Source organism: Amyelois transitella, chromosome 23, assembly GCF_032362555.1.
Source record: "Amyelois transitella isolate CPQ chromosome 23, ilAmyTran1.1, whole genome shotgun sequence".
Taxonomy (NCBI): Eukaryota; Metazoa; Arthropoda; class Insecta; order Lepidoptera; family Pyralidae; genus Amyelois; species Amyelois transitella.
In genome coordinates, this window is record NC_083526.1 from 2,020,013 (window position 1) to 2,037,204 (window position 17,192).

The window sequence follows — 17,192 nt, forward strand, 5'->3', positions numbered from 1 at the left end:
TAAAAAATTATTATAATATCACATTCAATAAAATATTTTAAGCTTTGGCTGTTTAGTTCAAAAGTGTCAAGCCTATTCTAAAAAATAAAAAAAAAATTGTGTTCCATTTTTAAAATATACGACGAGCCTAGTTTTGGCGCCATTGTTTTGGTGCGATGTCGTAGCGAGAATTAGTAGCTGAGAGTCGTGAGATTTTAATTTGACAATTTAATGCCTCGCTTCGTGTTTTGTGTTTCAATTTGGTCTTAACTTAAATTTTAACGTGTTTAAAGTACTTAGATCCTTGAGAAGAGAAGAATGTATTTTTAGAATTGAAGAAATTTTCACGCGAACGAAATAACCTAAGGGGCTAAAAGTTAGTTTCAGATTATTTTAGTATCAGTTCTGGGTAATGTTGATATTTTGATATGCTGTTTTTGTTTCGGTGAGTTCTAATAAAACTTGGTTTTCCTAAAATAATCTAGACTCGACCGTGCAAGGAAATAGCTCTTTTTTTAATTATAAAAATCTTTGATCCATATTATTTCTAGTTCATTCGTCACAAAATTAAAACAAGCCTTTTCTTTTTTATATCGGTGTCGTACACTGGTATGGTAGTATGAAGTATGATATGATAGTAATAGAAATAAATCTGTACAGCAGATAATTATTAAAATTCTATCGTTACACCAAACAGCTGAACGTGGCCTATCAGTCTTTTCAAGACTGTTGGCTCTGTCTACCCCGCAGAGGATATAGACGTGAATATATGTATGTAATATCAAAACATGTAGGTATGAAGCAAAAACAATACAGATTTCAGTATCAGTTACTATATTCCTCGATATTGGTAACAAAGGTGCCTATCATTTGTTGACGTCAAATACTAACTATTAAATTAAATGACTCCCAAAACTCAACTGGTAAATACTCGTAAGCAGCAAATTACACTGCAGCAGACAAAGTCAAATTTCAGGGCAGAGACTATATCTTTCCACTTGCCACGACTCCTGCATTCTTTCGCTTCATCCACATTAAAACTTCATGCAAGCTCGTCGGTTTCGGGCACTCGCTAATCAATAATTAAAAAACTAATGTATACAGATACCCCCAAAAAGGGGGTCAAGCGGTACCCAGGCCAATTTAACGTGCCCGCTGTATTGATTCCGCGCATTCTTTCACACAGGCGCGGCGGGACGCCCCCCACCCTCCCCCCTACTTGAGATAAATGGGGATAAGACTTTTTCGGGGCCAACGGGCACTCATTTGTTATGAGACTCTGATGTGTTGTGGACGCTTTTAATTTTAATTTAATATTGCTTAAAATTTTTATTTAGTAATTAATTTTTTTTTAATTTTCATCGCTTGCATTTTTTGATTTGTGCCTTTATAGATTCTGATAAGGATATGAAATATATGTTTATTTAAATCATAATACGATCAGCGATCGAAGTCAATAGACTTCGATCGCTGAGGAGAGAAAACCTCTCCTTTTATTTTTATTGATTTGACTTTAAACACGTAACTTTATTTATACTTCTTTCTTATTTGATAAACACATGTTCTAGCATCAATATAAAAGGGTACTAAAATACTAACCTATCCAAAAGTAAGTATTAAAGCGAGTGGAAAACTAGAAATGCAATCCTCATAAAACACATTCAAAATAAACGGTCTTAACACAGCAAAATGGCGAAATGCCCGCACTAACGCCCGCTGAAACAAAAAACAAACCTAATTCAAAGCCTACGTGCGACTCCACGTGGCTTCATAATAAACTCGTTCAAATCCGAACAGGCCAACTCGCCGAAACTAGCTAGGATCAACAAAAACAAAAGCCGACCGCGCAACAGGTAGGAGCGCACAACAAATACAGAAGCGACTCCCAACTCTACACTCACAGCACTAAATAGCGACCTACTAAACTATTCCACGTTATAAATTCAAACAAAACACCAATCTGAACATAATCCAAACATTCCAAATTTAAATTCAAATATCTCACGACGAATTTTTGTATCCGCGCTCAGAATTTGAATTTTAAAAAGATTCCGATTTCGAATTTGAATTGCATCGAGAAAAAGACGGATTCTGTTTTGTTTCGACGTTTTCTTTTTATTGGGTGTTTTTTAATGTCCGTCAACCTTCCGACAATGAGAAGCGGTTTGTGCGACGAACGAACTTCCCGCCTATTGAATTTTCGCTTACAAAGGAAAGTTTTCAGGAAGCGTTCCGGGTCACCGGCTCTGCAGTTTCGTTTTATATTTAAGTGTAACTTTGACGAAATTGTTTAAGCGAATAGTGTATTCAATTAAAGTTTTAAACCCCTCGATACGGCGCTTTTGTGGATGAATTAACCATTTTAGAAGTTTCTTGCGTTCACTTAAAAGCGTATGTTATTGTGCAAGTAGCAGAGCGTTTATGTTAACGGCATTAATAAATTAATTTTATGAGTAATTTTATAAAAAGGCGATACTGGCCAGTAACGAAAAGCGTTGGAAACTAATTAAAAACATCAATTCCGAGCCACGCTACGGGGGAATATTTCAAACGCACACACACACACGCGCTATTGCGCACACACGCGCACGTAACACGCACACAACAGTTAAAAATAAGTCCCGGGCCATATCCGCGTGAGAGAATGGTCCCACGCTCTTGAAGACAAAAACATGGTATCTGGCAAAATGTACATACATACATACATATAATCACGTCTATATACCCTGCGGGGTAGACAGAGCCAACAGTCTTGAAAAGACTGATAGGCCACGTTCAGCTGTTTGGCTGGCAAAATGTTCTGGAAAATATTCACAAAAATTTCAACCCTCTTTTAACATTGATTAATAAATGCTTAAAAATATTTTGAAATAGAATTTTTATTTATATGTCCTATTGATGAGAAGAAGATCTAGCGGGTTTACAGATTAAAAACCCCTCTTGATTATCCTTAATAAAAGCTCTAGTAGAAATGTAAAAAAAAAATGCAAAATTCCAGTCTATCTCCTGATTTTCACAATATCTCAAAACCGATATCCGGTTATATTAGTGAACAGTTGCCCAGTTCTAGAACTTATCCGGGGGGAGACGGGGATAGCCGGGTGTCTTAAGGCGGAGCGGGACGGAATGTTGAAACCGAGTTATCGTAAATTGATCTGGGGCGGGGTGGCGCGCCGGGGTGGCGGCGACGCGGTTCCAAATTTGACAGCGATGGAAATTGGCGGGAAAGATTATTGGTTGCATCGCTATGCTTTTTTGTTTCGTAATTTTTTTCGAATTTCGAACTCGCATGCATTCGTTTGGTACTAGCAATTGAATTTGTAACCGATAGAAAAATTTAAATTCGTAATTGCAATTACCAACTTACCACAGCAAAAAACTAGGTCATCTAGGTCAGGGATCGCTTTGTATTTTTCAGACCTACTATAACAAATTTAATTCAATTTTTTTACAAATTGCTTCTTATGCGTGATAGACATAGGGATGTTACATTATTATTTCGTCAAACCTTTGTATCTAGACGGCTCACGTTCGACCGGTCTCATAAAAGCGTACACACACCAACATCTTAATAACAGAATCCGAACGCTTCGAGCGATTTTAAAATAAGAATATCATAACTGGCCACTGGGGAGAAAGGGGGGTGGATTTCGGAAGAACGTTTGCACCCCCCTCAAGTTTTTAAAATAAGAAAATTTCGGTGGAGCGTGATATTTTTAAAATAAGAACCTCTTTCGTGGCATATTCCGTGGAGAGAGATTTTAAAATAAGAATAGTTTCGCGATACCCCCTTCGTCTGGAGTTTGAAATAAGAATTTGGGGGCGAGATTCGGGTGGTTCGGGCATATTCGGTGGGTGTCGGGTGTTCCTTGATGAGGACGGAGGTTTTTCGTGGAATTTCGTTAGCTCCTTTGGGGAGGTCACCGACCGGCGGCGTCGATATTGCTTCGATGAATGTTATAGTAATTGCTTTTTATGTCTCGTTTCGGATGTTTTGATACCAGTATCTATCAAGGATGGGAGCTAATGCAATTTTAGTCTCCGAGCTTTGACCCTGTAGTAAATATAATTTAGATTTGCCGGAACGGTGTTACGAGGTCTTACTAAATATTTTAAGGGAAATTTGATGTTGGTAATAGCATTAATTACTTGCACGTTAGGGTCCTCTCCAATAACGAATACGAGTACTGTTATTTGATACAGGGTTTAAATGACATTACACCGAACAATAAATAAATACCTTAGACGATCATTATAATGAATAAGTATAGATATTATATTTACACAAAACAGTAAACATTAACAGTAAGTACCTACCTAGTGGTTTCAGCTAAGGCATGTCGTAAGAAATATTGATTATTTTGAAAACTCATACGAGAGCAAATTCTGAACGAAAGCTACTTATTACATAAAGTCGCAAGAATTTGAAAGGAAAAATGATTCTTAGAATAATGCATGTACTTATTGTTTGTATTGTTTTATATACTTGTTCTGTTCTATTTTTAGGAAAACCTTATTTGATAAAGGATGTGAAAGTGAAAAATATTATAGAGTGAACTACTTACTTATTTATGTATTATTACATGTGTTATTATTTTTTTGTTTTTATTTAGATAATAAGTTTTCAACCCCGAACATTACCGTCATTTATTGTAAGCTCCGAATAAAAATTCGATTTTTAAAAATCCTTTTAAATTTTTTTTCACTCATATTTTTTTTGTATTACAGTGTTGTCGCACTTGTGCCATGGCGGAGTGCTCTTTCGCGCGCTGCCAGCAGGAACGCCGAGCAATACGCAAAGAGCTGCAGAGGTGGACCAAAAACATGGTGTACATCCTCGGTGAGTTATTACTATCATGTTAAACACTGAGAGTACTATAAGAACATTATAAATATTTTGTAGGGAGTCGAGAAAGGGTCTGATAAAGAATAAACGCTAGAGCGCACTCCTCCCATGGTTCGGTGATGATACCCGTAAGCCCTAATACCGTGGTGGAGCCATGGGTGGTGTGGTGGTGGAAGAGATCCTAGGAGTCTAGTATTACGTATTCGTGGAGTTCTGTGGTAAACCAATAACTAATTTTGATTTTATCAGAATCACTTATACTGTACAGGATTCCAGCTAAAAGCTAAAGTTAAAACGATATAATTTATATTTACATAGTCTTCAATCGTGTCACCTTTTGCTAAAGATGCTAGGACGGTCAAAAGCGAAATTATACCACCTACAATAAGGCCTCATGGGTCTAGATAAATTGTACCAATTAAGTAGAACAGAAACCAATAAAAATAAATTCGCTAGCGACCATAGTCAAAAATAATAGTAAAAAATGTAAATTCCGATCGGCAGTTTGGTGTTTCGCGTAAACCTGAATTAATTGAACGCTCGGCGAATGGCGAAATCGTAAGTGATGGCGCACACAGTTTTATTTTAGGCAATAAAGTGGATTAAATCTTACTAGTGTATGTTGTGAATATTATTTTCATAAATATTACGTGAATAGGAACTTATACATTATTCAATTGGTCTAGGATTTGACAATAAAAATTCGAGTAATTCCAATTTCAAATAGTTTTCTTTAATTAAAAATCTTGCCTAGTTTATTAATTTAATCAAATCAGAAACTATAAAATAATGTTTTTATCATTTGCCCGCGTATTTTCAAATTAAGAATCAGCCGTTTTGAATTAACCATGGTTAAGAAAATATTAAATTTTAATTATCCTTTTTTAATTTCATTGTCGAACAACAATTTCTTTTTGCTGTCCATAAAGAACTTATTTTTTTCTTTTTTATCCATTTTAATACGGCACTGAAAGCAACTCTGCTGCAACAAGTTTTGGTATTATATCGTTTTCAAGCGCAAGAACAGGCTTGCAATTTTAAGTTCGTATATCGCACACATGTCTCAGTTGCTAGCAGTCCATAGCAACAGTTTAGGGCTCCGTCAACAAAACTCGGTCTGCGATACGGTTTATTGCATAAAGTTAGTAAAACATTTGGAAGTCTGACAACTTCTCTGTACAGTAAGGATGATTATTGCGTTTCCTTGTTTGCTGTGTAAATGACAAGTTATGAGGTATTTTTCGTCTCTCTCTCTTCTTTGTTTGTTCAACTCTCTGTTTCTCTTTTTCACATATTTGTGAGTTGCAAATTATGCCGTTTTGGTTTTGGGCCAGGGTCCTCTTTTCGTTATGAGGTATATATGTAGTTTAGATTTGAATAAAGTTTAATCTCCATTAAAAATAATTACCTATGAGCATTGGTCGGTAAGATGTATGAAGAAAGATGAAATGATATCAAGTGAAAATATTGAGGGTATAAAACCGCTTTAAACGATTTAAATTTGTTACTTATTATTTTAATGGCGTTCCGTACCATTTTTTAACAAAATGGCGCCATGTAGACATTCTAAAAAGATACAAATTTCTGAAATCTCCGCTGTAGGGCTTATGCTTAAGCAAGTAACTGGTGTGAATTTTTAATTTTTCATACACATTTCCGATAAATTTAATTAATTTTTCTCCTGGAGTTAGTCCCTGCTACATCCTCACCTCTTTGGAGAGGGTCCAGGGAGCATGGTTAAAGGCTAATCATACTCCTCGATGTCAGATTTTACACGAAGCGAATTCGTAACATTTGTGGGGAACCCAACCCGTATTGAGTCATGGTTCGAAACTTTGCCACAAACCAATATCTATATCTTAAGAGAGTCGATGGTCGAATAGGTAAGGTGTCCGGTTAAAATGCGTGATGCGCAGAAAGGCACAGGTTCAAATCCCACATCGGCCATGTATTACCAATGACTATTATCAAATTTATGTTCATTAGTTTGAATACTAACCGATGCTTTACGGTGAGGGAAAACATCGTGAGGAAACCTGCACATTCGGGCAACTGGATGTATTACCATGGATCCAATACGGGTTATAACTCTCTTCATGCAAGCTCGGCGGTTTCGGGTACTTTTGACCTGACCCTTTACCAGGACGTCCTTAATTTGATCAAGATACATTCGTCTAGGTCTTCCCACTCCGACCTTTCCCTCCACACTCTCCTTGTATATCTGCTTAGTCAACCTGCTTTCACTCATCCTCTCCACATGACCGAACCATCTTAACAATCTTAACATATCAATATAATATACATACATATGGTCACGTCTATATCCCTTGCTGGGTAGACAGAGCCAACAGTCTTGAAAAGACTGAATGGCCACGTTCAGCTATTTGGCTTAATGATAGAATTGAGATTCAAATAGTGACAGGTTGCTAGCCCATCGCCTAAAAAAAGAATCTCAAGTTTGTAAGCCTATCCCTTAGTCGCCTTTTACGACATCCATGGAAAAGAGATGGAGTAGTCCTATTCTTTTTTGTATTGGTGCCGGGAACCACACGGCATAATATCATCGTTTGGATGCTCACCAAAAGATAAGGGAAGCGGGTTGAGATCGCGTCGCCTAATTCTACGCGGATACACTTCGAGTTGCAACGGCTGGTCTACAGTGGTCGCGTTTTACTTACACTGTGTAGGTATTTACGAGTACCATAATTACTAGAGCTCAAGTGTGGCATGTAAGTTACTTACCTTATCATGTAATTTACTTAATAATGTTTTTGTAGAGGGAAAAAATGATAATGATTATATTTTTACATAGACACACTAAATCACACACAAAATCTTTAAGCGCACAAAATCTTTAAGCACCTGTTTCCCGGAAGGATAGGCAGAGCCTAGATCCTAGCATACTTTATCCGGTTCATTTACATTCATAATTCTATTCAAGTACGTAGTGGCTTCTCTTTTGCCAGTTCACGATTTGATCGATTCAATCGATCGTGATATCGTTGTAAAAATTTGGGTCACCACCAATCATATGATTTGTTGTTATTATAACACCCAATCAGCTGTTGGTAATTGCATGACGCATTATTGCGATTAATACTCGAACGAAAACAGCTGACCGCAAAGATCAATATCACATTCTGTAACGCTGAAAATTTGAATCGGTTAACTTCCGCGACCACTGTGGAGAGATGCATCGGTCGGGCGCAACGCGCAGGCGCCCTTCAGCCTCTCCACCAAACAACCTGTTGCAACTTGAGCGGCGTGCACTAATGCAAGTTCTTGTCCGCAATCCGGAGCTAAATTAAAATACAGCCGCCGTTCTACCCAATTTTTGGCAAAAACAAATTCTAAATTCAAATTACCCAGTCCCAAATTTCAAAAATTCGAACGCGATTATCGAATTCGAAACCCAAATATCCAATTGTTTCTTGTAAGTGCGTTGTGTCTTGAGACTTTTAAGACGCGCTAGTGAAGTGCAGTGAGAATTGATTAAGGTGCTCCAGATTGATTGTATATTTTATATCTATATTGTTAGCTCGTATGTAAATGACGTAAAGTTTATCAGTGCAGTTGTTGAAAAAACAGTTCCTGTTGATAAACTTATCGAAAATAAGTTGGCTCATGTAACTGGCTTTAAAGTAGTGCTGTAGAAAAAAAAAATTAGGAAATCGCGAACGATTTGAAAGTAAAATTAGAAGTTTCGAATATCGAATTAGGAATTCTAATTTGGACAACGGACTGGGGTAATTGGTCGGTGAATATCAGAAGTTTGGCGTCGGTCGGCGAAGCGGAGTTGGATCGGGCGTGCAACAAGTGGTCGTCTGATGCCTTACCCGGTAAATGTGCCACTGTTATACGACTTTGCATGCCGCTTTTGCGGGATTATGTTGCGTTCTGTACGTGCTCGCGTCCCATTCCACGCAAATTCGGGATTTCTGCCGTTTGTTGATTCAGCATTCAGCTGTTGATTTTCCTTGCACTTTCCCGTTTTAATACCTGATTTGCGTTTCGTTTTACGTTTAATTTTTCTGTTGTCTCGAGTTGCTGGTGGGTGGGGCGAGGTATTGGGTTTCTTTTGTTTTAAAAGGCTTCCGGCACGCGCCATCTTAGGTCGGCGACAAAAAAACTGTCATGGCGGCTAAGAGATCAGTTTTGTTCTAGTTTAGGAAAAATCTTTAGTGGTCTAATTTCATTGTTCCTTTTGAAAACCACTTTTTAATTAAATGCATCATTTAAAGATGTTAATGTTTGGATTTGTAATTATCTTAAGCATAAATATTCATTGTAGAAAGAATAACGTCCCATTTTCGTAACAATGGGACAATTTATAATGCGTCACAAATGTTGACGTATACAAAAACAGGAGTACTATATTAAATCTATATACTTTATTCTAAAGTTATATACATAATTTCAACCAAAGCAACCTGTCCAAAAAAAAGAGTTTCCAAACATTTTTCGATTGCGTAATCATCGGTCCATTATCTAACTTTATATTTTTTAACTGAACAAATGAAATTCACAAATAATTCCGTTCGAAACCTGCTCGCTTTCGCGTGTAATCCCACTTGACATTTTCGGATGCTGTTGACAGTTGCCCTCACGGTTCAGTGGTTACGTGGGCCGCCTGTCCGCGTCACGTCTTCGAATCCGATGGTACTTACACACCCACTCTGGCACGAGTTAGAGATATGTAAAATTTTTATGTAATTATTTTTTTACAAGGTTTTTGTTGTTCTCTAGTGATTAAAACGGCATATTACCGTGCCTGGATTCAATTCAGTTTTATTTGAACATACGTACTTACATATTATCACGTCTTTATCTCTTGTGGAGTAGTCAGGGCCGTCATTCTGAAAAGGCTTAAAGTGATGGAATTTACATTCAAATAGTGACAGGTTGCTAGCCCAAAGAAGAGTCCCAAATCCATACGCTTATCCTTTATTCGCCTTTTACTACATCCATAGGAAAGAGATGGAGTCTATAAGAGTGGAGTTAATAATAGAATAACAGGAAATGATTGATATCATGAACATTTAGAAATATTTCAATGATACATTGATTAATCACGCGAGTACAAAGTGCAACGTTAATTCACAACAATTTTATTGTACAGCTTCTTGGAAAATGACCGCCATTTTGATGAAAACATGATTTGATGACGTCCTAATTTTTTTGTAGTTATAAGTGCTATAAGGCGCCCGATGTTAAAATGTTTGATACGCATAGAGCGTCGCAAGTTCAAGTCCCACTTCGGCCATATACCAATGATCCTTTTCCGAATTATGTATTATATTTATTTATTTATGTACATCAAAAAAAAATAAGAATAAAACATAAATAAAAAGAAATTCAATACAAGAGCACTACTTATTTCTAGTGAAATTTCTTCCAGCAGGCCCACGACAGGAAAGTGTAAAGAAAGGCATTAACTTGTCTACGTAATAATAAAGATATAAACTTACATAAACTTACTGATATAAATAAATCTAAAACATATTAAAATGAATACCTACAATATAAATGAATAGTGGATGCATCAAGACGACAACTACAGGTAGTGTTCTCGCACTCCCCTCTTAAAACCTGATAAGGATTTACTATCACGTACGTCTGCCGGTAAAAAATGCCACAATCTGACAGCCTGGACAGAGAGAGAGTAGCTGTATGAAGCAGTACTATGCTGTAGCAATTCCAGGAGAAGTCTGCGGTGCGATCTACAAGGCGCGCCAAGTGGGTTTTGACGTGACAACGTCTGATAATACGATTGAGCCTGCTGCACGCACGAAAAAACATGACTCATGCGGCGTTACCTCGCTCTGTGGCGTTCCATGTAAGGCTTAAGTCTGCGGTGCGATCTACAAGGCGCGTGAAGTGGGTTTTGACGTGACCACGTCTTATAATTCGATTGAGCCCACTGCACGCACGAAAAAACATGACTCATGCGGCGTTACCTCGCTCTGAGGCGTTCCATGTAAGGCTTGATGTGCAAGCGAGAGCGCGGAACGAGCGACAAAGAGGCACAATCGGCCTTCGCGTCCGGCAGAGTATACCTCCTTCTCTATATACCTAAATACAAATTTATTAAACAAATGAAATTAAATTTTTTTTTTTAAAAATGCTACACTTTACAGACAATCGATTTTTATATAAGAAAATCTTTCACGCAGGTAGGACGGGTAAGAGGGGTTATGTACTTAGGTAGGTACATCAGTTCTTTATTTCTAGAAAATAATTAAATCGAGACAATGTCGTACCAATTCTAACTAATTTACACAGCCTTGAATAATTAATCAAAACATTAATCTCTTGTAAAACAAATTAAACTTAAACTGTTGATAACATGAATTTAATAATCTCAAGTGCTTATATATCTGTTCATATCACGTTCTACATCCTTTTATAACCTAAACAAGCTGTGCCCGCGACTTCGTCCGCGTGGAATAGTTATTTTGGGCTTCATTGAAGCCCTCAAGGAGGAATAATTTCCTCCGCTTTTTACACATTTTCCATTATTTCTTCGCTCTTTATAGTTGCAGCGTGATGTTATATAGCCTTAAGCCTGCCTCGATAAATCGTCTATTCAACACATAAAGAATGTTTCATTTCGAACCAGTAGTTCTTGGGATTAGCGCGTCCAAACACACAAACAAACTCTTCAGCTTTACAATATTAGTATACATTAGCTCATTCCCGTGGCTTTGTTCGCGTTAAAAGTACCCTATGTCCTTCTCCGTACTCCTATGAAAAATGTCATAAAGATTGGTTTAGTGGTTTTGACGTGAAAGACGTACTAACACACACACTATCACATTTATAATATTGGTAATAGTTTGGATAATAACATTCCAAATTAATGATTTAACGTTATAAGTTTTACACGAGGCACTTCTTGGATTTCTAGAAAATAAAAATTGTGTTTTTCATAATTCAGAAAGGTTTTTTTTTCTGTCATTATGCCAAATAAAAGCAATAAAATAGTTTCTTATTTTATTTTCGTTACAAACAAAGAAACAAATTTTAACTTATCTGGCAATGCAACCAGCCTTCTGGGCACATTGCCGCGAGCAAACGATTTACAGGGACTACAAAATAAATAAATAAATATAATAAATAAAAATTTGTTATATTAAAATAATATATACATACATACACACATATAGTCACGTCTAAATCCCTTGTGGGATAGACAGAGCCAACAGTCTTAAAAAGACTGATAAGCCACATTCAGTAGTTTATACGCATTAATGCTAAAATTGAGATTCAAATAATGACAGGTTGCTAGTCCATCGCCCAAAAAAAATCCCAAGTTTTTAAATCTATGCATTAGTCGCCTTTTACGACATCCATGGAAAATAGATGCAGAGGTCCTATTATTTTTTGTATTGGTGCCGGAAACCACACGGACACTGAATTTATGTTGATTTAAATAAATAAAATAAGTACTTGATAACACCTTAGCTATCTATAATATTAGATTTTCTATGGACATACTCGTAGGTTAGATATATAATATTTTATTGACGTCATTCATTACTTATAATCAATTTTACTACCGCTTCCAGAGCGTAATTGATGTAAAAGTCGCGGGACGAACTATTAGAAATTTCCAAATGAAAACTAACTAACTTTTTCCTGCAGCTTCGCACAAGGATATCATAAAATGTCCAAAAATCTACTCAGAAGGAATCTTGTCACACGTCTAAGTGTTACCTCCCTATACAAAACTTAGTTTCGGCTGTAGTGTATATTATGTAACAATGTTAAAATCTCAATTCCATCATGAAGGCGACAGCTGAACGTGGCTTTTCAGTATTTTCAAAACTGTAGGCTCTGTCTACCCCACAAGGGAAATAGACGTGATTATATGATTAAACGTTTGTATATTAAAAGAGCATTTAAGGACAAAAAGTCAAAAAGTGCATCACAAATTTCCAAATATTTTCATAGACTGTATTATTTAGTTACATGCTAGATCAGCGGATCCTGATGTTTCGATGCCAAACGCTGACAACGCTTCAAAGCGCTTTGAAAGACACAATAGTGGTAACACAAACAAATTATCTCTTTTCGGAACTGATATTACTATTAAAATTACAAAAAAGGTCGACTTTACGCTTATTTCAGCCGGGTGTCTTCACAGTACACTATAAAAACTACTTTAGCGATATGCTTGGTCTCCATAAAGATGGATGAACAGACAGTATCTACCAAGATCCATGTCCGTGATAGTGAAATAAATCGTACACGTCGAAAGCAACAATTTTTTGATATGAGTCTATTAAACAGCGCCATCTATGCGGATCTCCACAAAATTTTTCACCGAACCATTTTCTTACAAGACTGGCGCACACTAGTAAAATGTGCAGTCGCGCACACATTTAAACTTCGAACACAATCGAACGCACCCACACTCCGAAGAAAAAAACGATAAAAAACTCGCACACAAACACCAAAGATTCGCGCATACTCCGAAAGAAGCGTTCCAAATTTTAAACATTTAAAAAAATGTATAATTCTTTGTAAATATTTAAGGAGTTCTTTTTTCGAAAAGAATTACGCGCCAAAAGAGAATTGTTTGTTAAATTTGTTTAAATACTAAGATAAGCGAGTACAACTGAAATGCACAAGGTTCATACAAGCGCGGGCACTCACACAGACTCAACGTGTACACAGACGACAATGCACTTTTGTGCATGTGGGGGTAGAATAGCGCGACTCGCATATCTTGAGTGTTGCGGAATACTTTGTAAAATATATTTTGATGTGAAAACTGACATTTATTTCGAACACTGGCGATAGTTTATAATAGTTCTTGGCTTTAATCCCGGTTAAAACCAAACCTTTTGACAATGATCCTAAATTGTGTAAGTCTGGCTTTTACACAAACCGACTTCCGTCTGACCTCCGCAATTGGGAAGGGAACCTAACCCATATTTGATTATGGTAAACGCTTAAATATTAAATAAAGGGAACATTTTTATGGTTATTTTGCTAAAAAAGTTCAATATTTTTGCTACAAAAAAAAAACATTGTCACGCAATGGTTTCTTTACGTTTGTTTAAACGGAAAAAAAATATTTTGATCCGTATTTTTTTAGAATAATTTTTACGTCTGATGCATCCAAGTACCAAGATTGTGTATAGTGTCCCTCTCGGTCGCAGTAAATACAAGGTAATGGCTAAGTACGCACGCGGTCTAGTACGGAGCGCGCCGCCGTTGCAGTACCGCCTATGCACAATCGGTTGAGAGTCGCATTTCCGTTCTCAACACACCACTGGACCACAACACGCGACATAACCGCTAAAAACCTCCGAAAAAAACAGGAACCCAAATTTAAAAAAAAAAATATTTTGACCACAGACTATATTTTATAAATAAATAATTATATTCATATCAATCGCGTAGTGGTTTCGACAAAGATTAATATTTTGGGATTTAGTGAGTTTTTTCCGAATTTCTCCTCGTATACAAAGTGCGGCAGTACTCCCGCTCCGCGATGCAAGACACATATCACATGGAAACTTAGGACCCGAACTATATTTTTAATTTAGTAAATAAATATTGAAAACGTATATTTTTGTGTAAATTGTGACTGCCGTGATGTGTTACATTATTTTATGCTGTGACAGTGTTATTGCTCTTAAATACGGCTGAATGGATTCGTGAGTGTTACATGCTGAGGTGACACCGCATTTCAATTTGGACCTTTTTATTTTTTTTTTACAAAATTACTACCGAAGTGTCAAACTGGACCGAAGAAGAACCAGCCCCCTCTGACGCATGTGAGTACCGGCTAGTGATAAGTTTTAAAAGTAAATTATTCGAAATTGGAACAAAGAAGTTTTAAATTTTCAAAGTCATTATTGCGTGCCCTTAATCTTGCGCTCTCCTTGACTTAGCATGTGTGCGTTGCGTATGTAAATCGCACGCATAGAGTAGTGTGCGTAGGGTTCACGCACATTTTTTGTGTTTTCTCACTAATCCCCCACCATCGCGCCCCTCCAATAGTGGTTATCGTTTATCTGTCCCACTCTTTTTCTATGACTACGTAGTTTTACATTGTATTGATGCTTACGTGTGCGTATGTGTGCAAGTGTGCGTTAACAAATTGCAACCTATATTTTGATCGAAGGCCAATGACGGCATAGAGAAAACGTTACGACCTTCTTTCTAGTTTTAGATTTATAAACTAAACTTTAGAAAAAGAAAATGTTAAGTTTATTAAATCCTTTTTTTTAATTTTCGATGTATTATGCGATGAGGTACGACGCAATTAGATATTTTTATTTGCAAAACTTTATTGCATTGATTTGTAGTTCTTTTTAATATTAAAGTTTATTAGTTATTTATATGTTTGTATTTATATGATTATAATAAGGAAAAAAACAATTTTTTCATTAATTAGCTTACTTTTCAACGGTGCTACGATGTTACGCGCGATCGTAGGCTAAAATATTCCGTCGGCACTTTTGATGTTGTGTTTCGACGAACTTTGAAGAAAAAAAAAACAAAAAAAATTTGGATAAATTTCTATGAAAGTAACTTGAATATTATTGTTTAAGTAATTTATTTCGTTGAGTTGTTACTTTTAATTATAACATTCGACCGAAATATTTCGTTTCGGGTAAAACAAAGCTCTCGTTGTGTTTTATTTTTAGATACCTATTTGATAACGTGTATTGGGCAGTCGTAATACAGTTAATTGTCAAAAAGTTGTTGAAATTACTTTAATCTTTTTTTAAATTTTTTGAAAGGAACCACAGAATAGAATACATAAAGATAAAAGTATATTTTCTTTAAATAATGGCATCATGAGAAGTTTGTAACTTAATAATATGTATGTATGTTCTTTTTATTAATTTATCAATGCATATATACAGAAAATATTATTAGAACAAAGGCTCTGCTTATTTCTTTTTATTATTTAATTTATAAATTTTTGACAATTTGGTTGTAAATAAATAAGTGTTGTTCACAAATAAGTTAGATGTTTTATCAAAATACTTACTTGTAATAAGCTCAAAACTGCTATACCGATTTTAATAAAATATGCCGGATACATTTTATTAAACTTAAAATACAATTGACTTCCGGGAGTAACTTATGCTACTCTTTGTTCTAACGAAGGCATTAAGTATTAAGTCAAATAAAAAAAACAAACCTAAAGTTGCATTTTTCTTTCTTATGCATTTGGCCACTTTTAAACAAAAGGAGGTCATGTATTTCAGGAAATGAGATATGCGTATGCGCCGTCACACATGTTTTGTTCGAGTATATTTATATCATTCTGTTCTCATTATTTCCGATTGCATTCTTAGTTGTTTCAATGCTTTCTTGGCTTAAAAAATCAGGTTCTTGAAAATAGAGAGATGCTAAATCCAAATGTTTATTACTAATCATAAATTATATCTCAACTATTTTTCAGTTCACAAGTTTTGTTTGCTGTTTTTATTATTTTAATTAGGTACTTTAATAATTACATTTTTATTAATGTCATAAAATAATAAAACTGCAAATATTATTTAAGTTATATAATTTTGGACATTCAGTACCTATATCATAATCAATTAATTCATTTAGCGGCCCTTATTTTTTTATCGTGTATCGAGTCATAAAATGCTTTAAGTTCATAACCTGCAAGCTGTCTATAGAGGATGTTTCAAAGCTAATCATTAATAAATCAATGATTTAAAAGATTGTCAGCCAGTAAAAAAATATAAAAATGCTTTGCAAAAAGAAGTAACTCTAGGAGTGATTCCAAATTCAAAACATCAAGTTTCTTGCTCACAAATTAAGTTTAAGCAATCGTTTCTAAATTCAAATTGTGCATCGTCATTGTTTGTCCGTAAAGAGCCAAATTTAAAAATCGATTCCAATTTCAAATCACCAAGTTCGCGCCCTCTAACGTTTGCAATTGGGTTGCGTAGTCGCCATTGCATTGCGGCGAGTCCTTGCGCGCGCGCTCGGCCAAGGCGAACGCTCTGTCAATGTTACAACTGGTAGACCAGGAGATTGCGTTAGCGGTGTCAAGTTCTTGTTGTTTGTTGGAGCGCGCATTAAGTTTAAATTTATTAAGTGCTTATGAAAAATTACAAAAAAGCCAATTATTACATATCGGTTTAGTATCAAAGTTAGTTTTTTTATGAACCCAAAAAGAAATCAAATTTTGTATAAATCGTCCAAAGATCCAATTAATCTGGGAATTTAAAATAGAAAGCTTAATCATGTGAAGAGGGCCTTTCTGACAGATATACTCAGTAATGTATCTTGGACAAAGTGAATATTGAAAAAAAAAATCATAATACTGTGACAAAAGATGAAATGAAATTCTATCAGGAAATTACTTTGTCTGCAACTGATA

At 35.8% G+C, this 17,192-nt stretch overlaps 1 protein-coding gene across 1 annotated transcript in view; it reads left to right on the forward strand.

The window, feature by feature from the left end:
• LOC106133017 (mushroom body large-type Kenyon cell-specific protein 1) overlaps positions 1-17,192 on the forward strand; it is a 152,909-nt gene that overhangs the window by 46,688 nt on the left and 89,029 nt on the right. Inside the window, exon 2 of the mRNA XM_060950883.1 lies at positions 4,708-4,819. Within this exon, the coding sequence (XP_060806866.1) occupies positions 4,726-4,819 (94 nt within the window). The 5' untranslated portion in view covers positions 4,708-4,725. The remainder of the gene's footprint in view (positions 1-4,707; positions 4,820-17,192) is intronic.